This window comes from Corvus cornix, chromosome 1A, assembly GCF_000738735.6.
Source record: "Corvus cornix cornix isolate S_Up_H32 chromosome 1A, ASM73873v5, whole genome shotgun sequence".
Classification (NCBI taxonomy): Eukaryota; Metazoa; Chordata; class Aves; order Passeriformes; family Corvidae; genus Corvus; species Corvus cornix.
In genome coordinates, this window is record NC_047057.1 from 72,018,331 (window position 1) to 72,041,965 (window position 23,635).

The 23,635-nt window shown below is 48.1% G+C and overlaps 1 protein-coding gene across 25 annotated transcripts in view; it reads right to left on the reverse strand.

Annotated features, from left to right (window-relative positions):
* The window catches only part of CACNA1C (calcium voltage-gated channel subunit alpha1 C), a 463,884-nt gene that overhangs the window by 12,493 nt on the left and 427,756 nt on the right, over positions 1 to 23,635 (reverse strand). For 12 of the 25 annotated variants that reach the window (XM_019288708.3, XM_019288702.3, XM_019288704.3 and 9 more), the window contains 14 exons: positions 20,817 to 20,945; positions 16,813 to 16,878; positions 13,566 to 13,657; positions 12,639 to 12,804; positions 11,646 to 11,773; positions 9,879 to 9,975; positions 8,469 to 8,571; positions 6,736 to 6,837; positions 5,642 to 5,769; positions 4,377 to 4,526; positions 3,080 to 3,432; positions 2,187 to 2,213; positions 715 to 843; positions 135 to 244 (listed from right to left, as the gene is read on the reverse strand). In XM_019288708.3, coding sequence (XP_019144253.1) covers positions 135 to 244; positions 715 to 843; positions 2,187 to 2,213; positions 3,080 to 3,432; positions 4,377 to 4,526; positions 5,642 to 5,769; positions 6,736 to 6,837; positions 8,469 to 8,571; positions 9,879 to 9,975; positions 11,646 to 11,773; positions 12,639 to 12,804; positions 13,566 to 13,657; positions 16,813 to 16,878; positions 20,817 to 20,945 — 1,780 coding nt within the window. The remainder of the gene's footprint in view (positions 1 to 134; positions 245 to 714; positions 844 to 2,186; positions 2,214 to 3,079; positions 3,433 to 4,376; positions 4,527 to 5,641; positions 5,770 to 6,735; positions 6,838 to 8,468; positions 8,572 to 9,878; positions 9,976 to 11,645; positions 11,774 to 12,638; positions 12,805 to 13,565; positions 13,658 to 16,812; positions 16,879 to 20,816; positions 20,946 to 23,635) is intronic. The other 13 variants (XM_019288718.3, XM_019288713.3, XM_019288699.3 and 10 more) reach the window with 4 other exon arrangements.

Genomic DNA, 23,635 nt, shown 5'->3' on the forward strand with positions numbered 1-23,635 from the left:
TGGGATTCCTGGTCTCACAAGCTGAATGCAGCAAACAGCAACACCCGTGCCCACACAGGCTGGGATTCCTGCAGGGAGATGTGGGAACTTCACCAAGGTAGAAGAAACCCAGCCCAGCCCTGCTGGGAGGTTACCTAGTGCTGAGGAGCACAGAAACCCCTTCTTCGGAGAGTGCCGGGTGTCCTCTCCTTTGTTGTTTTCTGGTGGAGTGAGTTGTCTGTTTTCATCATCTTGGTATGCAAGCCTGGGAAGGAGAGCAGAGGCAATTAGAAAAGCAGCTGATACTGGGCAGAATAAGCCCTTTTCCAGCAAGGAGGCCAGGAAGATCATGCTAGCAAAGGGATGCAAGAGTGAGCTAGCTTCAAACTGTTACTGGTCCAGGAGCAGTAACAAGAGACTATGAGACAGAGAACCCTCTGAAAATGAGGTCTGGGAACATCAGGAGGTAGAAGGGAATGTGGGGGAGGCCCTGCAGATCCAGATGTCTCATTCAGAGAAGGAGAATCCTAGGTGAAAGATACCCTTTTCAATATTACTTCTAGGGCTGAACTGCACTTTTTTAAAAAATTGTTTTCTGGTATTTGAGTTGTCTGACTCAAATTTTCTGACCTTCCCCCATAAATTGAAACTTTTATAGAAAAAGTCACCTCTTCCCACCTCTCCCCCTTAATTAAAGAACCACCCAAACACCTTGACTAAAGCTGCAAAGCTCACATTTCGGTAGAGAGCAGACTTGGTTCACTACAGTACTCAATGTCTTCATTCAAATTTTCGTCATAAGTCTCATCCTGAGACACTTCCTCTTGGCAAACAATTGCCAGCTGGCTGTCTCTGGAACTGGAGCTAATGAGCAAAAAAGACAAGTCAAGATATGGAGATGGTAAAGACAACCTGTTACAAAGACAAGAATGACAGGCTCCATCTGTCTCCGTTTATTATAATGCTGAAGAGCCATCATAGAAAAATCAATGACTGAGCAGAGCTACAGAGTTCACAAATACAAGGCAACAACCTTTGTCTGTGTCCTCTTGCACAGGATGAGTTTCTTAAACCAGTGCTGAACAACACTGTAAATGTATTTTGTCATTTGTGACTACCCGTACTCTATTAATGTGCACATCACACTGACCACGTTTCCAAAGATACACCTCACTGAACTCACAGTAAAATCTGAGATGGGCTCTCAGCAATAAGCTTTTTCCCTTGTTGCAAAAAACTTGGTTATGGATTTCAGAGAAGCCTCCTGGCCACTCACAGTAACCTTCTCATCTCTATGATGTGTGGCCTTTGCCTCCCCAAATCCCTCCCTCTGCACCAGCTCTGGCCTCTGCCGCCTGGTCACGTTCTCTTCCTTGCTGGCTTTTCCATCTTTCGTCCCTTTTTTCAACTGCAGAGTGCTTCTACTGAATTCAATAGGCTCTGTTCAAAGCCTTAGGTGTGCCAGCCCTTCATTCCCTGCTTGCCTCCTCTGTCCCTCTGTTTCACATTTCAGCACCCGTATTTCACTTCATTTGGACTTTGTGTTTTCTGAGGAGTAAAGTAAAATCTGGAGGTAGCTTGAATCCTTGAGGTGTGGACATGGAGGTATTGGAAACAATTTCAGTTTCTTACTAGTATTTGCAGAAGAGAGCAGGGTGGCATTTTTTTTTTTTTCATCTTTTAGGGACTGGAGAGGCAACATTAACCTCATCTGGTTAAAGCAAAAACCACTGCGAGAAGTGTGGGTATGCATTGTATAAGAGAGCCTGTAGGGCAGTGCTGCAGTGGCCTTCCTCTAAAATGAGAGGCAAGTAAAACTGCTAAGGTGCAGAGAGGAAAAATATCTGTACCTGGCATCTCCTCCTGCTCAACAGTCTGTGTGTAGCCAAAAACATACAGAATTTTTGTATGAACATGCCAGGGTGTACTGCACTATGCTGTGATCAGAGAATGTGTAGGTGTGTGAGCCCAGCTAGAATCTCTAAAAAACCCCGGATCTAGAAAACAGCCAGAACACAAACCACTACTTGCCCCGAGCTGGGAGTATTTTCTGGAGCTGTCATGGTGATCAGTATCTCTATTTCAGCCCTACTGACACCAGAAAGGAGAGCTCATGTTCAGCATTAATGGGAATTTGGAGTTTGAGTAGGATGAACAGTGTGGGTGTTGCACCCAGCCAGCATTAGAGGGTTATGGAGAACACGTACCGTCCCAGGGTCTCGTAGTAATGTGTCCTAATTCAAGGAACGTGCCCAGGGAAGCAAGGAGAGAAAAGAACACCACGTTAGCAGTGTCACACCAGCACAAGTCAGCAAGGAGGAGGGCAGATGGTAACACAAGTTGTGCAGCTCCTGTGGCCTCCCTCAGGAAGGCACAAAATAGAAAAACCACGTGACTCTTCACTTGGGCAATTCTGCACCCACTGAAGTTCCTCTGTCTTATTTTCTATTCTGTCCTTTCCAGGGGCAGCATTTGTCCACCTTTTCACACTGCTCACTCCCTGCACTGGAAAAAAATCCATCTCCTTCCTGCTGTTTCTGAAAGTATTAAAAAAAATCTCCCACTGAGAAAAATGATATTCCTTTTGTATTAGTCATCTGTGTGTAGAGAGCCTGTCCAGAGAAGGGGATTTTCTTTGCTTTGTTTCTGAAAACCTTGCCTCCCTGCTCCCAGAATGTCTTTGGTGACCTCTGTAGGGATGTGACCTGCTGAATGAAAAACCACTGACTTCAACAAAGCTCCCTGTCGGGTGATTAAGACATGAAGAGCAGTCTCCTTGAGCTACCAGTTGATAAAACACCTCCCTGTGATGAAGGAGGGTTTGGATCTTACAAAGGTAAATTACAAAGGTTATCTTTCCTGATAAAGCCCAAAGAAACCGAGTGTGTTGGTCAGTAAGGGTGCTGGTGCTTTGCAGTGGCCGATTGGTGCCTATCTGTTGCGCTGTGGGCTTTGGCACAGGTGGAGAACCAGAAGGCTCAATCCAGGCTGCAGGCTGGGCAATGTCTGGGAGTGACTTCAGCTCGGCAGCAGTGCTCTGGTGTTTGCATGCACCTTCCAACACCTGCTCCCTTGGCTCCCTCTGTGCTCCAAAACTTACCTTTTGGATGGGAGTTTCCAAGGAGCCTCCTGCACACATATGGTGGGTGACAAGGGGGTCCCATGGCCTTCCACTGTGCTGACAGTGCTGGGGTAGCTGGGCGGGCTGGGGAAGCGACACAGGGCAGTGTTGTTGGCATTGTTGATATTGGCATTGGAGCCTGAAGATGAGTAGCTGCTGGGAGTGAAGGTGGAGTCCACCAGCTTCTCGTGAGATGGAGACTCGGTATCTCCGTGGTTGTTGCCAGACTTATTGATGTGCAAAGGTCTCTGGGTGGTGAATGTCTGGGGGAAGCCACTCCTGCCATCACTTTGGTAATAGCTCACATGGTTTCCAAACAAGCCTCCAGCTCTCTGTCAGAGAAACAGAAAGGATTTTTTCTTTGTTAGTGAGATGTGCAAGGGCCCAGGTGTTTTCATTCTTAGACTGTTCTTGAGGGAAAAAAAGTGAGGAGCAAAGTGAGCATGGTGGCACTGGTGCTCCCTCTTCCAGCAGGCAGTGTGTGGACTTCTCTGTCACGGACTAGGTACACACAGGCTGGGATTCCAGAGGACTGGCAGGTGAATATATGTCTGTACACCTCCCACCAGTCCTGGGAGTCCAGGATGCAGTATGGATGCAAGGCTCAGGTAGCTGCTGACTGGTTTTCCCAGTGCAGTTGCAAAGGAACATTTAGACATGAGAGGGAATTTGAGAAGAGCACCAGAAACTATTAATCACCTGGGGGAAGACATGAAGAGAAATTTAATGAGCCAGTTATGTACTGTTTAGATGGTGAGTAATGAGGGACTGACAGCATCTTTCTGTAAAGAAAGGAGGAAAATTCCAAAGGAGAAGAAAAGTTACCAGAGGAAACAATTATAAAAAATAGGAATGAAATAAGAAAGAAAAGATTTAGCTAAGTAGCTCAGAAAATTTTCTCTTGCCATAGGAGCTCTATTGGGTTCTAGTGCACTTTTTGGAAGGATGCTACCAGTGCCACTGAAAGGAGTGAACAAAACACTGAAGTGTGCCTGGCTGCTGCTCTGCAGATTGCAAGATGGCTGCACTGATCTGTTCTTTAATTTAGGTTTCATGAGGGAATCTTCCAGTGAGAAGTTTCCCTTGAGAGAGAGAGAGAAGGAATTGGGATAAAATTGTGCCAAGACCTTAGGACCTTTCACTTAGGATCTAGGTCCACCACTGTTTTCTAGTAAGATCTACAAAACAAGGAGCGCCCAGCTGAAATGCAGAATACACAAAAGAGAATGTAACACTCTGAACTCAGCCTCAGCTCACAAACTTGTTCAGAACCTACCCGGAAGATATCATCTTCAGAGGCAGCAGAAACAGCTTCTTTCATGGCCTTGTCCAGCTCTTCTTCAGCTGTCAGGTCTCCAGAGATTGCTCGTCGGATCTCTGGCCCTATGTCGTGGAGTGTGCGCAGACCAGCCTGCAAAACAGCAAACTATAGGGCTTCATATCTCCGAGTGGGCACAGGAGAGACAACAGCATTGCCATTTCTCCCTAAACACTGTGGAGCCCTTTTACTTAGCATAGCACCCCCAGCTCCTAGAACACCAACAGATTCTGTCCTTTCATCTCACCTTAGAGAGAGAGAAACTCCTAGCAATACAAACCAAGGAATGTTTGTTGCTAGTCCCTGGCTTCATCACAACAGGACATAGATGTAAATCCACAGGCTTGACTAAGCAGCTCTTGGTGTTGTGCTTTCAACTCTGAGTTCTCAGATCCACAACCAGAAGCTCTAGAGCAGCCACAGTTCCAGGTGAACCGTGTACTCTGGTGCCTCTGAAAATCTCTTTTTTTTTAATCAGCAGCTTAAATATGGATTTAATAACTAAGCTTCTGGCATCTTGACCTGGAGAGTCCTCAAACCCCTCACTGACTGTAGTCTGTTCCAAAGAGTCCATCTAGGGTGGTAAGCTGTGGGTGTACCGAGGCCTCATTCTGTGCTTATGCCCACATCACAGCACTTTTCAGCTTGCTGAAACTCCAGAGTCACCCTTTTTCCTCAATGTACCCTCAAGGGACATAAATAGTACTGCTTGTACAGTCAATGGGGCTTTCTCTTTCTGTCACACAGCCTGGTAGTCTACTGAGTGAACATGTATCACAGTGGGGAACAGATCCCAGTCCTTACAGTCTGATGCCTTGTCCATTAGGTGGCCTTGGCATCCAGGTCTGCTTTTTGCTTTTTAAGTGATTTTGCCTCCTGGCAACATGCAGACTCCTCAGAATGGGTCAAATGTATGTGGGAGTAAGCAAATGTCTGTAGGACATTTCATACCAGTTCTCTAAAAGGATCCCAAATTTCAAGTATTACTGGCAGATTGATAAACTCTGATTATACTTCACCTGTGCCTTCCATTTCCAGAGCCAAGGGATTGTGAGCCCATGGTACACAGGTATTTATCCAAAAGGATTGGTGTGATAATTCAAGGAGTCTGTGAGCTCCTTTCCAGTAGGGACAGCCCATTGCAACCCCCAGAATGATTAAGAAGGAAGTGGGGCCACCTGTCTCTACTGTACCACCCCTTCCACTCGGGGCCCGCTTGTCACCTGTAAGGACAGCGCATTGCGCTGGGAGGGCTTCCCCACCAGCCCCTGCTCTTTACGTTTCTTGAACTTCCGGAAATACTCCTGGATCAAGAAGGTGGCGTAGAACTTCCCGACGGTCACCTCGTCATCTGCAAGCAATAAATTAAATAAGCAGCTGATTTTAACAGTGTATGTGCTCACGTGAGCCTCGCAGAAACACTGGGCACTGCAGTCCATCTCTGCTTTTCATGGCATCAGGATGCGGGGCCGAAGGAAGGGATTGCTCCACAGCCAGAGCTTGCTGCAAATAGTCAGGAGGAGAGGTGCAGGTGGCATTTGGGCAGACTGGCTCTGCAGGCAGAGAACCCCTGTAGTGGGAGTACATCTAACCTTTGCAGTCTCTGGTGTTGGTTAACCACAAAGGATCTCGTTACAGCAACAGCCTCCCAGTCTGGGTCAACACATGCGGCTGTCTTGTGACACCCCGGGGTCAGACTTATTCACAGGCTGGGCTCACCAACAGCATCTGACCGATCAGCCATCCCAGGCCTGATCTGACCCTTCCCTGCACTGGAATTCTGTCCCTTTGTGCCTAAACATGGGTGTGAGTGAACAGAGAAGATCATCTCTCCCCTGAAATGTGCTCACAGCTGTGTTCCCACTCAATAAAAACTGTCAGTCAGCCAAAATGGGCACTACCATTTTCTCCAGGTAGCTCTCCTCCCTTCTTCAAAGCCACTGGCAATTTTAGAAGACATGGTCCACTGACTTCAGACAGGTTGAGCAAGGCTCAGGACCTGGCTGCACCTGTTGGCCGCCTGCCAAGCACTGTTTTGTGCCCATGGGGTCACCTGGAACGTCAGTGAACGCCACACAGGATGACTATGCACCAACTCCTAGTTATGCACATTTTCTTCTTTCCCTGATTTCTCAGCAGTAAGAACAGGACATTTATGTTAGTATAGAACTGATCTCAGCCTGATGAAACACAGATAGCTTGTAGAAGAAAGCCTGTCCCCCATACTCCACCTGATGATCACAAAGTGCAGTAGGACATGACAGGTGGGGGAAAAAATCAGAGAGATTCAGAGACAGGGACAAGACCCTGCACTCACCACCTGCGGGAGGCACCACCTGGTCCAGCAGCTTCATACTGGTGCGCTTCCAGATTTTCTTAATTATTGCTCTCAGCTCTTCATTGGCTTGCTCCAGGTTACCTGCAGGGTGAAAATCATCAGAGACAGGAATTACACAGACCCTGCAGAGGAGCAATTTAATGTCTGGCATGGCAGTCTCAGGAGGTAAATATCAGAGTGTTTTCAGGAGTGGAAAGTTTTGGGCCAAGAGATGCTCAGAGCATTCCTAAAGCTCCCTCACAGCAAGAGGCTTTCTTCTAAATATGCATAGTCATCTCTGGGTAGGTAGGTGACTTTCCTTCTAGATATCCATTTCCTCTCAAATGGGTCACCTTCAATTTTATTTCTTGATTTATGTACATTCAAACCCCTCTCTTCTCTCTGTAGGTGTCTGAAACCAGTATCTTGTCCTCCTAAAGGTGCTGTTCCTGCAGTTTTTCTTATTTCTCCCCAGCACTAAGGCTGCTGAGGGTGTTGCACAAGGCTCTGCATGGCAGTAGCTCCTGTAACAGGATGCAGTGAAGATAGGGACACTGAGTAACTTGCTGAGGATGCAACACATGGACAGCATCAAAGGCAGAAATCTGACTCAGGAGGGCTGTTTCCAAACTCCTGCTCTGACCACTTGAAAGATTCTGCTACAGCAAGAGAGAAAGCAGTTTGAGGCTTTAGATGGTCTCCCAGGAGTTCACTGGCAATGACTCTGAGAGTTTGAGACTCAGACAGACAAGAAAATTGAGTCCTTTTTGGGTCTCTGTTTCATAAGACACAAGATGTCTTACAGGGATTGTGGGTGGCTTTTCCTCAGGAGAGTCTCTTGAGCTGCAGTCAAATTCTGTTTAGCACAACTTTCAAAGCCTTAATATAATTTTTTCATTTTGCCACTGTTTTTTGGCTCAGCTGTGTACAGCTGGCACAGTAAGGTAGAGTTCTGCTGGTCTCTGCTTCCCCATCCCTGAAATGTAATGCAGCCACTCCTGAGGCAGAGGTGTTTAGCTGTGAATCACAGACCTCCACGCTCTTTTAATGCATCTCATTAATGCATGAAGCCAGATTTTGACTCAGGACCAATAGCTTTCATTACAGCAGGTGACAGAGTGCAACAAAGAGGACAAGCTGAGCCCCAAATCTTGTCTGCTTTCCTCAAATATACCTGCCGTCTATGCAAAGCCGTTATCAGTCCCTTTACTTCTCATTTGTCTTTACAGCACCACTGTTACTACAATGTAATGTTAATTCATGCTAGTGGAAGCGCAGGAGGAGTTTTTGTGAGATGAGACTCTCGAGTCCAAGCTCTTTTTTTCTCTCTTGGACTGGAAGATCAGTGGCAACAGCAGTCAAAAAGTGGCTCAGCTCTGCAGACAGGGTACAAAGAAGAGGCTTCTTTGCCCTTTGTCCTTCTCCTAATTGCTGTGTGAGCAGACATTGATCTAAAACTTTAAACTCTCAGATCACTGTGAAGAATATGATCAATAATTTGAGATGATACTATAGGAAGCACTGGCTTCCTAGGTAGTGGGAAACACTGTGCTCTCCCTAGAAGATATTATTCCTCCAAACCTCTTTACATAGCTTTTTGTCCCATGTGCTGCATATGAGTAATTTGGATCATTTTACACAAGATGTCCCTGTTGGTTTATTCCTGCTCAGGACACCTTGGCACGAGAACCGCTCTGCTACCTTTGTACCCTTGCAGTCAGCAAACTTCTCACCTTCTGTCTTGATCCTCAGTGCTGTTCTGACCAATGCAAAGAGAGTGGCATTGAACATGACGGTCCCATCACTGTTCAGTGGCATATTCATGGAGACAAGGCGCTGTGGGATGAAGAGAAGAAAGACAACAATCACACTGCCACGCATGGACTGAAGCATGCTCCTCCTCACTCCTCATGATGCCCTCCAGACCTGCCGTCGCTCTTATGTGAATATCCGTGGCTTGTGGATTTAGTTACACAATGAGAATGCCCTGTTATTTCTATCTGCCCTAATCTCTCTTGAGATGGGTGTTTAGCAGTACAAGCAGATGTGTGTTCTTGGTGCTTGAGAGCTGTGTTTAGCACAGGTGTGCTCTCCTAACCAGACAGAGGGCTGATGGCCCTGGCTAGTGCACAACCCACCTGCTGGTGACCCTCCAGCCCTCCACTGAGTGGCTGCAGCCCAGAGGAGCTGGAGAGAGGCACAGGGCAGCCCAGGGGTTGTTCAGACTGTCTTGGGGTGACTTTATGATGTGTATCCCATATCGCTGCCCTATGCCCAGAAATTAACTTTGTGCCTTTCTATGCCTCTAAACTGAGCCTGAGAGGGGGAAGGAAAAACTGAGCAAAACTTTTTCAAAGCAGTTTGCAGCTTGTTCAAGGTCAACAGAGATAACTTTTTTTTCCCAGCTGCGGCAGTGGAGGGAGGAAGCACCCAGCTTGCTGCTTTCCAGTCAGCTTTTGGCCAGTTGTTCAGCTTCTTTTTCTCCGGAGAGAGACTGAGAGTTGAATTTTTTTTTTTCCTTCCCTGGAATTTCAGATTTTCTCCCTTTTCCACTGGACTGCTTCAATATCAGAGCACATCAGGAGGACTTTCCACCGGGCACAGAAGGCCTGGCCCTGGGCCAAGCCCCAGCTCCGAGGAGACCAAAGGGAGGACTCTGACACTTTCCCAGTTTTTTTCTCCACAGCGAGAGATTTTATTATTTAGCATTATTTTCCTTCTCCTGTGTGTTTGTTAAATACATAGTTTTTATCTCTCTCACTTTCCTTTGAGGAAAATTTATTTTTCCTGAACCTGGTGGGGGAGGGGTGGTGACCTGCCTTCTCTCAGAGGATATATCTCTAAATTTGGCCAAACTGGCACACAGACACACGCCGTTGCCGGCTCTGCCTGGTGGGCAGCGAGCTGGGATGTGCCCAGCTGGGATGTGCCAGTGAGTGAGGCAGGGTCAGCTAGAAAATGCCACTGCAGGCTGTTCAGTGTAAAACAACTGGTCTGGTGGGAGGCAGCCCTGCCCACAGCATGGGGGTTGGAATCAGATGGTCTTTAAGGTGCCTTTCAAGGCAAAGTTCTCTGCATTCTCTGAGGACTCTCTGGTTTAGCTGCTGTGAGCCCAGCCTGCCCCGAGCCGCTGAGTCCCTTACTTTGCAAGCCACGCGGTGAGGGCAGAGCTTCCCGAAGCCCAGCGGGGGCTGGATCCGCCGGAGCAGCGTCACCACATCCAAGTGTTTGATCCGGCCCCTAGAGAAGAAAGCACAGTGAGGGCTGCAGCCTGACCTGCTGGCCTGCCTGCAGAGTGCAGCTACAGCTAAAAGGGTCACTAAGATCTCGCCAGCCTCATGCTGCTGCTCCCTGTAGCCCAGGCATAGCTTAAAGTACTATTTCAGGCCTCTTGCATTTGGTGCCTTCTGCAGGATTTGCCCAGCACTCATTTAACTTCTACTTGTGCAGAAATCCCAGCTGTCACTCATACTTGAGTCAATACTTGCAAGAACTGACCTCAACCTTTTCAATGTTGCAGTTTCTTAGTGCGTGAACCAACAATTTGGGGTTGTCCCCCCGTTGCTGACCTGCTCAAAATAAATATCTGCTTATTTTCTTGTTGGTCTGAGACCTGTAGCAGGCAGAGAGGTGCAAAGGGTCTGTTTTTTTCCTTGTGGTTTACCTCCCACGTAGATAGCCCCAAGCCACTGTCTTTTAATACTTGTTTATGCTTTGGGCTGTCACTAGAGTGAGCACAAAACAAAGTACTGAACTTCCTCCACAGCAGCAGTTGGGTTTCTCTTAAGTTTGGTAAATGGCATCTTGAAAGAAGAATTCTCTCATGGAGGGAGGCTCTACCAGAGTCAGAGGAGGGGCATGGGAGATGGATGGGGAAGAGGAATAAAAGAGCTTCCGATTTATGAACAGGGAGGAACAGGATGTCATCTGAACTGAGTGGCTATCTATTATATGGCTTCAGCCACTGCAGTCTTGCCTTCAAACAAGCACAAATAGTAGCATCTGTTTTGTTAACAAATGGTGTATTTATTAGAAGTCTGTGCTTATTCTCCATCCATATTAAAAATCCCCCCACAGGAAGTCACCATGAATGGGAAGGAGTGTTTAAATTTATGTATCACTCTCGTAATGTGACACGACCTTACATATGGCAGAACCTGAGCCCAGATTAACCTTGGCACTATGTCTCCTAAAGAAATCTGCTTTTAGTTTACACCCAAATCTCTTTTGCATTATGCTTCTGCATTATGAAGGGGGCTTTGCAATTACAATTGTCAACTGTACAGTCATGCCACAGGGATCTAAATGCACTTCAAGCCTAAGCATGTGTCAAACAGAGCATATAATACTGAGTGTCAGTTAAGCCCTCATGTGAGTTGTTCTAGTGTAACTTTAAATCCCTGCAAGTTTGCTGTTGTGAATAACCCCGCAGACAACGTAATGCAGCCGTGTGAATGCACAGGTTGTGATGGGCATATATGACATATGACAAAACCAGAGATTTGAGCACAGCAGCTCTGCTGTGAGTTCAAAGTCAAGCAGAAGAGTCACAGCTCAATATCCCAAACAAATACAACAATAAACCAACCCTCTCATCTCCTTTTCTCAATCTCCTGCTGCCCCTCACCAAGTCTGTATCTCTCCCCAACAGAAAGTAAAGCAATGGCCCGACAGGTAAGAGTGCAGCCTAAATGCTGAGATTTCTGTGAGTGTCTTTGCACTATGGGCTTGTGGTTTCACCAGCAGTGCCTTGTGGTGATACCTATTTTAGGAGTTTTGTACAAAAAACCCCAACAAACCCCAACAGTTCCTGCAGGAGGAACATGGCACTTACTGCACTGGCTCTAGAGCACAGAAAATAATGGGCCTGTTCTCCCGAGGAGCTCTGATATCCAGGCTGGGTTACTTACTTAGCTTCAGGGTCATACTCTGCCCAGATCCTTTTAAACTCATCCAGGTGGTGTGGTCCTAAAATGGACCAGTCCCGTGTCAGGTAATCGAAGTTATCCATTATAACAGCTACAAAAAGGTTGATGATCTGCAAACAAGGACAGAGATGATGGGATGGATGAGGCAAGGAACAGCAGATTTTACCAGGTTCTCCATTTAATGTCTGGATTTGGATTCACAAAAACTAGGAAGCCATTGGGGTTATTCCTCCATGGCATCCCCCCAGTTTAAATGGGAAGAGCCCAGAGGTGGAATACTCTCAGCTGGTTACATTTTTCTCTTCCCTACTAAATGGATGAGGCACAAATTTGCTGAATTCTTAGATGTGCTGTTGTGGCTTTTTATTTACCTGTGTCTTTGCCTGGCAGAAGGGGGTGGGAGAACCTGGGATTTATCTTCGATAGGCAGTGGGGCTGAGATAAAAGTCCTTTCTTCTGGCCTGAGACTAAAACTTTTAAAATGTTGCTGCTGTTCACTGGGAGAGTTTTGGGCACTGCTGCCAGCTGCAGAGCGTGTGCTGTCGCTCTGAGCAATGCCGCATTGCCAACACGGAGCAGATGCAAGTGGGATATGTGTATTCTCACAGTCATTGCTGCTGGCAGGGGAGGAAAAACCTGCTCAGCAGCCAGAAGGAACGTAGGAGGGAAGGTGGGAAGTGTGGCTGAGGCGTTGCTAGCCTCAGCACAGCCCACAACACACTAATTTGGTTTTCTCATTGAGAGGGAGGGCAGAAGAGGGGTCCTTTGCTGTGCACAAAGGATTGGGCTTGGAAACAGAGCATCCCCCCAGAGCCGGAGGGAGGCAGGGAAGGGGTGCTGTCACTGAAGGGATGCTTCTGGGAAAGACCCCATGGGGACATTCCCCCTCTTTGAGATCATTCTTCTCCTGTGCATTGCTGATGTCTGGGGAAGCTCAGTCTGACAGAGGGAAGGTTTTGGGTTGGGTGGACTCACCAGGAAGGCACAGAGCATGTAGAAGCTGATGAAATAGAAGACGGCGAAGCTGCTGCCACAGGAGTGATCGGCTTCCGTGGAGTTGGCTGGCTCTGACTCCGGGTCGCACTTCTTGTCCGGGAGACATGCCAGCATGATTTCCTGCCAGGCCTCGCCTGTGGCACACCTGGGCGAGGCAAAGGGCAGGGGAAGACAGCAGTGACCTCAGATGTGACAGGGACTGGCCCATTAGCAACCTGTTCCTGCTCCCATGAACATAAATGGGAATTTTGCCACTGAGGTCAATTAAGAGCAAGTTAGGCCGATGGCTTTGACATCCCCTGGCATACCCTGCTCCTCTGTTTGGTTTTGTTGCCATCATCAGTGTATCATTTCTGACTGGCTTTGCCTGCTGTGGGTACAGGGCTCTCATGCTCCAACCACAGTCATGGAGATGTGTGTGACAAGGCTGTGGATTGCATCTAAAAATGTCCTTCAAAATTACAGCAGTGTTGAATTTGTGCCAGCTTCCCACCCCTTCAGCACCCCTCCCTGGCCCCAGCTGGAGTGGGATGATGTGCTAAGCTGAGCTAGGCATGGCCATGCCACAGCATGAGTTCATCATGTCCCTTTCTCTGCTAGAAGTCACACTGGTCAGATTTGACCCAAAGATGTTTTTGATGCATGTCAGCACTGGAGAGCACTGAAAACTGGCTACCTTCCTTCCACTTGCCTCCCTCCCCAGCACTGAGCATTACCAGGGTGAGCTGCTGGGGTACAAGAGACTTAATGGACTTAATCTGACACAATTCCCAGGCTCCCCTGCCGAAGGACAACATGTTACTACTCACCTCAGGAACATGACATGGTAGAAGGAGATAAGCTGTGCCCGAGAGCAGAGGAATTGTGCTCCCAGACTGACACAATCCAGAGCTGTCATACACCCACCTGAAAAGCAGCAGCACTGCCTGGGGGAAGGTCTGGAAGTTATTGTTGCGGTTGATTTCTGTGGTATCGTTCAGCGCAATTTTACCAAACACCTGGCAGAAAGCAGAGGTCTTTTCAGATTAGCCCTGCAAAATCCCCAAACCTCTTGTCACCCGTAACTCTCGGCCTCACCCTGACTCTGATATTTAATGGAATCTGCTCTTCTATTAAAAAAACATTTCCGTGTGTCTTTCATATTTGTTGTTGCTTCCATGATAAAGCTTGTGCTTTATCACCAGAAAAGCACTAATTTTGCAACAAGAGGCATCTTGTGTCAAAACAAGGTATCCTTCCTTATTCATACACTGAATGCATGGCATGGGGCCTTGTTTTAACAGGCACTCAAATGGGAAGGGAGTCCAGCTGAAAGAAATCAGTAATAGAGAAGAAAAGGCTCCTTCCTTCATTGCTTATCTTTGTCAGGGGGAAATGATAGCAAAAGGCCAGCAGCTGCAAAGCCTCGACCTTCCATCTCTGTGGGGGGCCTTGGATCTTCACAAAACCATGTGAAGTTGCCTTGGATCTGGAATTGGCCAAGTGCCTGCCCTTCTATAGTCGTGCTTGTCACCAGCAGGTGTTTCAGGGGTCCTCCCAGAATGCAGCAGCATGAAGATGATGACCAGATCTGCCCAGACAAGGATGTCCTAGAGCTTCCTCCCATGCCACACCAGCTAGTTCATCCAGCCACGGCACGAAGCCTGCAACCATCAGCAAACCTTTTTAGGGGCCTGTCCTCGAGTGTGAAGTCCCCAGTGCAACAGATTTTCAGGCTTCTTTGAAAAAATCTTGGATAGCTGTGGTACTTTCAGGCAGTGGGACTGGGAGCTTAACAAACCTAGTGGAGCAGAAAGGTCGCTGCACAGGATAGTCAGGACTATTTATTTCCCATTGATAACAACGTGGCGGAGATCTTGGGGGCTGAGAGCTGTAATCTCTGTAGCCAAAACAAGCAGCAGGAACAGAGCAGCTCTGAGAGAACACCGAGCTTCTTTTCAAGGAAATGTCACAAATAATTAGCACCCCGAGAGAAACGGTGGCGTGGAGAGGAGCAGGGAGACAGTGGTGGGAAGGCCTTGCCAGACGGGAGGGAGGGTCAGCACATGGCAGTTTTCCTCAGGGGTTCCTCACAGATACATGGGCCTTGCCCTGCCTGAGCAGCCCCACACCACAGGCAGCACTGACAGCCCCAGCTGCGCCGAGGAGGAGCAGCAGCACAGTGCAATGCTCAGAGCCAATCTGAGCCGAGGCAGCCCATATTTTTCATTGCAAATGTAGGTAAAGGAGCTTCCTATGCTGGAAGTCTGATCTTCCTTTGGACCCCGCAGCTTCCCCTCACACATGAGGTACTGGCAGCAGCTGCTGTGGGTGTCTGGCATTAGGTACCTGGGAGGAGCTGTAAGTGGAGGTTCCTCCCTCATGGCCTCTCCAATCTGTGCCTCCTGGGCCATCTTATGAGTGGCTTCATCCATCAGCATCAACTTGGATTTTTTCCACTCGAGCAAGTTAGGTAGTGAGGCTTGAATGTTGTTACGCTCCAAGTCATGGCAGTCGCTGACATAAAGTAGTAGGTCTCCTTTATATGGGAAATTCTGATATTTTTATCAGATCTGGTACATCCAGTCTTTCACGGTAGCTGCTTAATGGAGCGAGGGATGATTTTCCTTCCTATGTGTCCCTATGTGTGAGGGAACTCTTTGTGTCAACACGTTCAAGAGAGCTGCACACAAAATGCCTGAGATGCCCTTTGGACAAAAAGTGATAATAACAGATCTGTGGGCTCTGAGCAAACAGGGAAAATGGAAAAAGTTGGTTTTCTTATTGGAAGACATGAGGGCATGAAGTCACCTAGTAATCTAGATCAATGTGAAAGACAGGTGTATGATCTTCAGGCTGCTGAGATGATTTAAACAGAGGCTTGAATGTAAGCCAAGGGTTAAATAGGTAACTCAGAACTAGCTGACAGAAGAAAGGAGTAGTATTACAGAATAAAGCATTTGGCCCTGGCAGTACCCTGGTCACTGTAGACCCTGTCTGCATGGGTGCTTGGACGCCACTGATAATGCTTTGTACAGCAACATAACACCAGGTTAATACTCTGAAGTGATCTTCTGTATAACACAGGTAATTCTGTAAGATCTTGGCCATTAGTTAGGTATTAAAGGAAAACTGGCAAGTTTACAGTATGAGCCTAGTAGAGTAAATGGCAGCTGTGATTACTGGGGCTATTGAGATAACCTGTGATAATTCAATAAAAGATTAGTTTTATTTTTCACAGTGAGGCAGGGTAGATGGAGTCTGTGAAAACACGTGATTATAATAACAGGAAACAATTTAAAACAAGGTCACAGAGGTCAGATGAATTTCATTACAAATTCTGTTGTCATTGTGAAACCAAGAAGCCTGCCATGTTTGAAGACCTCTGGAAGCAATTATGCCATGCCTTTCTATGCTGTGGCCTCTGGTCTCAGATGGCTGACTTGTCTGAGGACTTTGTTTAACACCAAAGTGGAAAGTGAAGCTTAGCTTGAACAGCAGCAAATGAGGCTGGGTCTGTCACAGACTGTGCCTATCTTCAGACAGACACATGCAGTCTTCAAAGGTCTGTGCGCAACATCAGTTCCTCGCACAGGTGAATGCTCAGGATGGTTCCAAGTGCATTTTGCAAACTGAATAAGATGTTGTGTTGATGCAGCTGCCTGGAGAAACTCTGCATGTTGGTACATTGGGTCTGATCCCATATTTACCTTCATGGGCGTAGATAAAAATCTGCTCTTTACAACTCAGTGGAAGTTATACCAGTGTGAAAGAGATGCAAGAGAACATTTGGGTTTGTTCAGTGCAGCATGGCCATAAGCCCAGTTAAAAAACTATTTTGAACCAACAAGCAAGGCAGTAAATCTTCTTTGTGGTTATTCCTTCTAGAATGTGGAGGCCAGGCACGGTCCTTTTACTGTTTGCATATTGTGTTCTGCCATTGAACGGGTCAGTACTTTTCTGTTTGCCCTTTTCTGGAGTGTGTTGTGCTGCTGGTGGAAGTACAGAGTCAGACGACGTTTTCCAGCCAAGGTTAGCTGCCATCTTACCTTACTGGCTGAAAACACTCCTGTAAGCCCCCACAACCACACGTGGATCTAGTTACTATGCAAGCCTATTCCCATGCTCTAGTAGGAGAAGACAGACACAGCTGAGCTCTTTAAGTATCACTTACCTGCATCCCAATCACAGCGTAGATGAAGAACAACATCACTATTAAAAGAGCCACATAGGGGAGAGCCTAGAAACGAAAGGAAAAAAGAGAGCGCTGTGTCTCCGCGGAGGCTGGCAGGCAGGAGCCCGGTCCGTGCTCCTGGCTTTGGGACCCGGGGCGCGGCCGGCCCGGCACGGGCTCTGTAGTGCGGGCAGGTGGCCACTAGATGCCTCCACGGGCCCATGCTTGGTTGTCCGCCCAGCCCAGCAGGCTCGGCTCTGTGCCGTGGGGGACGGATGGAGCTCCGCTGCCTTCCCGTCACTCCCGCCCTTGACCGAGCCAGGAAAGCGAGGGAAAAGCAGTGCCTACCCCGGCTTACCAGGAGGAGAAAGCTCTCACAGCCAGCATTACTCTGGCACTAATGGCAATGGGATATTTTCCTGCATCCAGTCTGGTGAAATAAAAGATGCAACAGCTGCTGAAATCTGAATTCAAGGCTTCTGCTACAATGGCTGGTACCACTCCAGGTACCTAGAGCAGCATCAGCATCTTCCCTGGTCAGTGTTAGGTGTGCTTGGTGGTGTCTGCCATGCACTGAGTGTCAGTGATCAGCTGCTGAAGAGGAAATGCAGAGCCCTGATATGTAGAGCTGCCTCCCAAGGAAGAGGTCAGTGCAATCAGCCAAGTGTTGAGTGCTACCCGTTTCCTCCACCACTAACAGGAATCAAGGGCTTGGGACCTCACAGGCTCAGGCTTTTGAGCAGGAATTTTTTGAAATACATAGTGCTCAGATCAGAGGCTTTCAGACCTTGCTTCAGAGGCAATGGGTGGATACATTCATCCTGAAAATGTGAGCACAGTCCCTGATATGGATTTTGAACACCCAATTTCACAGAATATAATGAGGCTGCAACACTATCAGAGGGCTGCAGCACCTCTGCTATGGAGACAGGCTGGGAGAGTTGCGGTTGTTCAGCCTGGAGAAGGCTCCAGAGAGACTCTAGACTACCTTCCAACACCTAAAAGAGGCCTACAATAAAGACATAGAGGGATATTTTTTCAAGGGCATGCAGTGATAGGAGAAGGGGTGATGGTTTTCAACTGAAACAGAACAGCTTTAGATGAAATATTAGGAAAAAATTCTTTACTGGGTGGGTGGGTGAGATATGAACAGGTTACCCAGAGAAACTGTGGATGCCCCGTCCCTGGAAGCATTCAAGGCCAGGTTGGATGGAGCTCTGAGCAACCTGGTCTGGTGGAAGTTGTCCCTGTCCATGGCAGAATGGTTGGAACTAGGTGATCTTTAAGGTCCCTTCCAACCCAAACCCATCTGTAATCCTGAATTCAACACAACTAAATCCCGCTGGAAAAATCAAGGGAATATTTTCACTGGCCACCATGGAGATTTGACTGAGATCGCCATAAATCATCTCAAAGAGATCTGAATATTAAAATGGCAAAAAATGATCAAATCCTTTAGACAATGTCTGTAATCATCATCTTGAGGCTCGGGGCAGATTCGTCTGGCTTTTTAGGGGGTCAGAAAAATCAGTATGTTTACCCCACAATGTCACTGGAGAGAGCACCAACTCAGAATTGGGCTCCAAACATTTTGTGATGATTTAGTTGGGACTTGACACACACAACACCTGAGAGCTGCTGGGATAGTGTCCAGACAGGACCTGAGGTGTAAAACTTGTAACAGTACAACTTCCGTTTTTCAGATGGGGATGGGTGTCTTCTCTCCTGTCTGTCTGCCCCTCCACTTCCTTTCCATGTTCTGCTCAGCCCACTCTTCTCCACTAATGCACCTTCCTGTTCATCTGTGCCCCTTGTTCCCCGTGGCTCCTTCATCTCCTCACCTCCCATATTCTACTCTTCTGCCTCTGTCCTGCTCTGGCTCTGTCCTTCCCTGGCGTTACTGCTCTGTCCTTGTGATTCCCACGGCCTTGCCATGCCCTGAGCACCCTGTCACTTCCTACTCCTCCCACTCCCCAGCCTGACCCTGCTGCTCTCTCTGCAGACGGAAACCCCGCTGAGCATTTTCCCACCACTCTGACCAGTGCCCCAGCTTGTATATCAGCACTTCATGCCATGCCCAGGGCACGTGGAAGTTACCATGGGATCCAACTCCATAACTTTGTTGCTTTTTCGGCTGCCCTGTGTGAGCGGAGATGCTTCCTGGAAGCATGTGGGGACACTGAAGAGCCTGTGCCAAAGTCTGCTGGGATCCCACATTCTGGCAGTGGGAGTGGCTGAGTTAAGAGCGGCACAGTGGCTGTTCTTAGCTACCAAAGGAGCCTCCCAGTAGGTGCAAGAGGAGGAGCTTGGAGCAGAGAATTCCATGTTATAAATGGCTAAAGGCTTTCAAGGGAAAACGCACTTGCTTGCAATGCCTTGGTTTTTTTTCCCCTCCCCTGCTGTGGAAGATCCCTCCCTTCATAATTTCTCCCACCACCCTCCAACCCTGCCTAAAGTGACTCTCCATTTGAAGAGGTCTGAAGGTCACTGGAGGGAAGTACCAGGTGCTCCCTTTCCCATCCATCTCCTTCTCTCCAGCCATGAGCCGTGACAAGTTCAGCTCAGGGCGAGCTATTGCTAAAGAGGCTGAAGGGGCACAGGGGCAAGGGGAGGAGAAGCTGAAACTGGAAAGTGTGACTGTCCCCTGCATCAGGGATGGCTGAGCTGTGCCAAGGGAATCTCATTCCTACGCATGCAAACAAAATGGTTCCCAGTGGTGCTGCTCAAATAACGACCTGGAAGTTGGCAACTGTGCAAGCAATGGAAAAAGTCACTGTGGCATGGACGTGTCAGAAACCTGCTGTGCAGGGTTAGATCCTCTGGAAGTCAAGGAGTGTGCAGAATGAGTCTTTTGAATAAGCCTGGTGGTCTGGCTACTGAGACCTCTGAGAGCTGCACTGGAAAAAGTCCATGCTGATCCCTGGTATGCACATGTGCTAGTTCTGCCGACAAGAGACAGAAGCTGCGATGAGCCACAGCATTGCAGGCTTTGGTCCCAGCTTGTGTTGTGGCTGGTGAGGTTTAAGTTTTAAAGTGGGGGGTCAGTTCCTTTTCCATTTGAGTCAATACAAAAGCTATTGACCATTTAAAGCCTCAGTCTGAGGGGTATGTAGTTGCTGTTTCAAGACTTGTGTGTTGCACAAGTTACTCTTTCACACTTTTGTCCAGCGGTGTGTCCTGCATATTTTCTCATGTTTGGATCACCATTTGTATTCCTGTGCTGTGTTTCCCTGACACTTCCTTTGGATATGCCCCAGCTGACATCCAGGTTGTGCTGGTCCAGTAAATCCAGCTCAAGTACTTTTAAAATGCGGGAATATGCTATGTTTTATCTCTAACTATCAGTTTGCTATATGCGGCTAGTTTTTTTTCTAGAAAATAACTGTGGTGTTTCTTTTCCTCCAAAAGTGGTGATTCTTATCCAGTCTGGTCTCCTTCACTTCCTCCTATCTACTCTGGAACTTTACCTACCGCTGAAATGCAACCTGTCTCCGGGGAAAAAAGCAGCAGTAATTTAATAACTCGGCATTGTTACCAGCTCAAAAGAGTGGGGCTAAAAAGGTGAATTCTTCCTGGATGAAAGTATAGAGGCCACACACCTCTAATACTCACTGGAAATCCTCAAAACAAGGCTTAAAGGAAACTTAATTGGCACCCAGGCCTTCCCCCCATAGCTGTGTATTTCACTTAAAGTTACACATATAAAATACAGCTCAAATAAGGAAAAAAAAAGATGAGATCGAAGGGTTACAGACAGGCAGTAATTGAGTTGAACTGAACTATTAAGGCTGTTCAGGAGGGTCTCCAGCAATTAACTCCTGCTTTAAAGATGAAACTCATACCCAGGCAGTCACTCCCTGCGAGTCCCATTTGCTTGAGTCATTCGTGCCACTTGTCCCTGGGTGCCTTTGAGCTCAGGGACTGGGGTGAAACCTCTTCCCCGAGAGGCCACCAAGGGAAATCGAAAGGAGTTAGGTCTTTCTTAGAGATAAGTGAAGGAATACCTGGAAGGACTTGATGAAGGTCCAAAGCAGTGTCCGGATGCCCTCCCCTCGGCTCAGGAGCTTCACGAGACGCATCACGCGGAAGAGTCGGAAGAAGGTGATTGAGATGCGAGAGTTTTCCTCTGCGTTCTGGAAGCCATTGGCACAGAGGCAGGAGTTACAACAGCACGAGAGGAACGAGGGCCCTGGGCCACAGAGGACGCTACGCTGAGAGTTCACTGCACTGTTCCTTGTCCTGGTACTGCTCCCTGAGCTTTCACTCCTGGCACCCCAGGGACAGGCCAATGCTGCTCAAGCCTGCCCTGTCTCCCATGGTGGTGAGGTTACTCAACAGGGGCTCTCAAGGCCATCAGCATCTCCCCTCAGTTTGCCTGGGCATTCAGGGATTAGGGATAGGCTATGCTGTAAACCCCTCCATTACATCTCCTCACATTGGAAAGAGGCAATTCCCCACTGACGTTGCACTGGAGGAGAAAGACACCTTCCCTTTTGACCTGTCTTGAGTGTTTCACCTGAGTGAGTGCCTCAGCCAGCAGTTCTGGTGAATCTGGTGTCGGGCACCAGCCACATGCTGCTTGCTCTGCTGGGAAACAGGAGCAGGTCCCAGATTTGCCCCGGGGTGCAAAACCCCGTGGGGGCACGGTGTGTGCTGGTGTCACTGGCACCGCTGGAAGCCTGGCTGCCCCTGTGCTGCTGTGGCCATGCTCCTGGGGGCTGGGCCCTGGTCACTCGCTCCCGCTGCTGGGCCTTTTTCATTTCTCATGACCCCTTTGTATTTCCCACAGTCTGCGCACTGACTTTTGTTTTTTTTTGAACATTTTATTTTGGCTTCGCTGCTACTGTTCAAGCGTGGAGTATTTTAAAATAGTCTTTCTTCTGGCCTGTTTTTTCTCACAGCATCTGCTTTGTCCCTAAGCATTTTCCCCTGGGGTTGTAACCAGCTCTCACGTTCCTCAGCCTTCACATGCGTGAAGGCAACATCCATCTGAAGGCTGCTGCAGCAGCAGGCTCACCTGGCCTTGGCAGAGGACTCACTGCCTAGCTCAAGGGCACAGCAAATGCCACATTTTCCAGTTTATTAACCCCCTAAAATACTGTGACAAGCCTGTGGAGATGGTGTCTTCTGGTAGCAGCACTGTGGGAATGTGACCTCCTGTCACAGGGGGAGATAACACTGTCACCCTGCCACTTGACCTGCTGTGGAGCAAAGTGCGTGGAAACCCCCTCTCTGTCCCCACCCAGGCTGCAAAGACTGCAGTTGGAGTCTAAACACCACTGAAAGAGCAACATTTAGGAGGAAGAAACAGTGCAGATCACCCCTGCTGTTAACTACTCACCACTGTGTAAACCAAGAGAGAACAGACCCTTTGGATTTCCCGTCACTGGGCAGTGAAAACAGCAGCTGCTGGCCTGTCTTCTTCTGATAAACCCCAAGGCACAGGAGCAGCCTGGATGGATGTTTCTGGGATTAAATATCCAAATGCAGATGTGTACCTGTGTGTGCTCCTGTTTCTGAGCCAGGATGGGCAGATTGGTGCTCAGCTCTGTCCCTGTCCCCTCACAGGGGCCATAGCTGCGTGCTGGGGTGTGACCCCGGCTCGCACAGAGAGCTCAGCACCATGTGCAACAGTTCAGGATTGCACCCAGCTGCAGTTTGTTTGTCTGTCTGTCTGTGGTGTATCTGTCACCAGGTAGCTTCCTCCAGTCTGTAGCAAAAGCTGACACTCGCTGCCCGTGGAGTAACTGGGTGAAAAAGATTAGGGAGACAGGCTGTGTCAAGGAAAAGCCTGAATGCTCCCTACACCTCACATCATCCTTGTTTGATTACTTGGACATCAGGCTGTGGGCTTCAGTGAATTGGAGGGAGTAGCTCTGAGGTGAAGGAGGGAATGTGGCCTCCAAGGAATCAAAAATCATGGCACTGAATACTCTCAGTGCTATGGTCCCAGAGGGCTAACTGTAAGGTCAAATAGCTCTCCCAGTCCTATAGCAGCCAAGCTCTAATACCATCTAAAACAGAGCTGAGGTCCAGATTTAAAGGTAGTGCGGACAGCAATCCTGCTGTGGTTGTGTCTGAAAAACCAGTGTTTTCTTATTCTACCTGCTGCTCTTCTTGCTGGTTTGGCTTTTTAGGTGGCAGCAAGTTGGGAAATGGATCTGGACAGAGGTTTTAGTATTCCTTTGTCCTTCCTTGCTGAGAGGAGGCAGCTACTGTAGGCAGAAATTTCTCTCTGCCCTCTTAGCGTCCTAGAGCAAGCAAAGTCTAAGCAGCAGATGAAATAGAACAAATTCCTCCCTGACGCAAATCTGCATCAAACCACTTAGCCAAAAACTCAGTGATGCCTCAGAAGATTACAGGCCTTTTAAAACTAGGTGGCTACAGATTAGCTGATGCTTGAGTAGCCCTGCTTGCTTCCTCCTTGCTTTCATCCAGCTTTTTGAAGGCGTATCCTTGCCAGAGGAGGGAGGTTCTGCAGAGTGGCAATCCAGAAACTGGAGTTACTGCAGCTCTGTTGGGGTGGTGTGGGAACTGCCTTGCACACCAAGGCAGCAGAGTGTTTTGTGCACCATTTCACCACGCTTACTCTTTTTTTGTGCAAAATAGAAACTCAAATGTTACAGTGAATCACCTCATTGAAGAGGAGCTTCAGAGTCCCAACGCTTTATTTTCTGGAGGCTTGGCCATGAAGTCACGCTGCAAACTCATTCAGCGTCACATTGACAGTGACACAGGGGCATGGCTTGTGGCTAACAAGAAATCTTACCAGGTCCAGTTCTCTCTTGGTGGTTCATTAGAAGGCAGAACAACAGTTAACTCG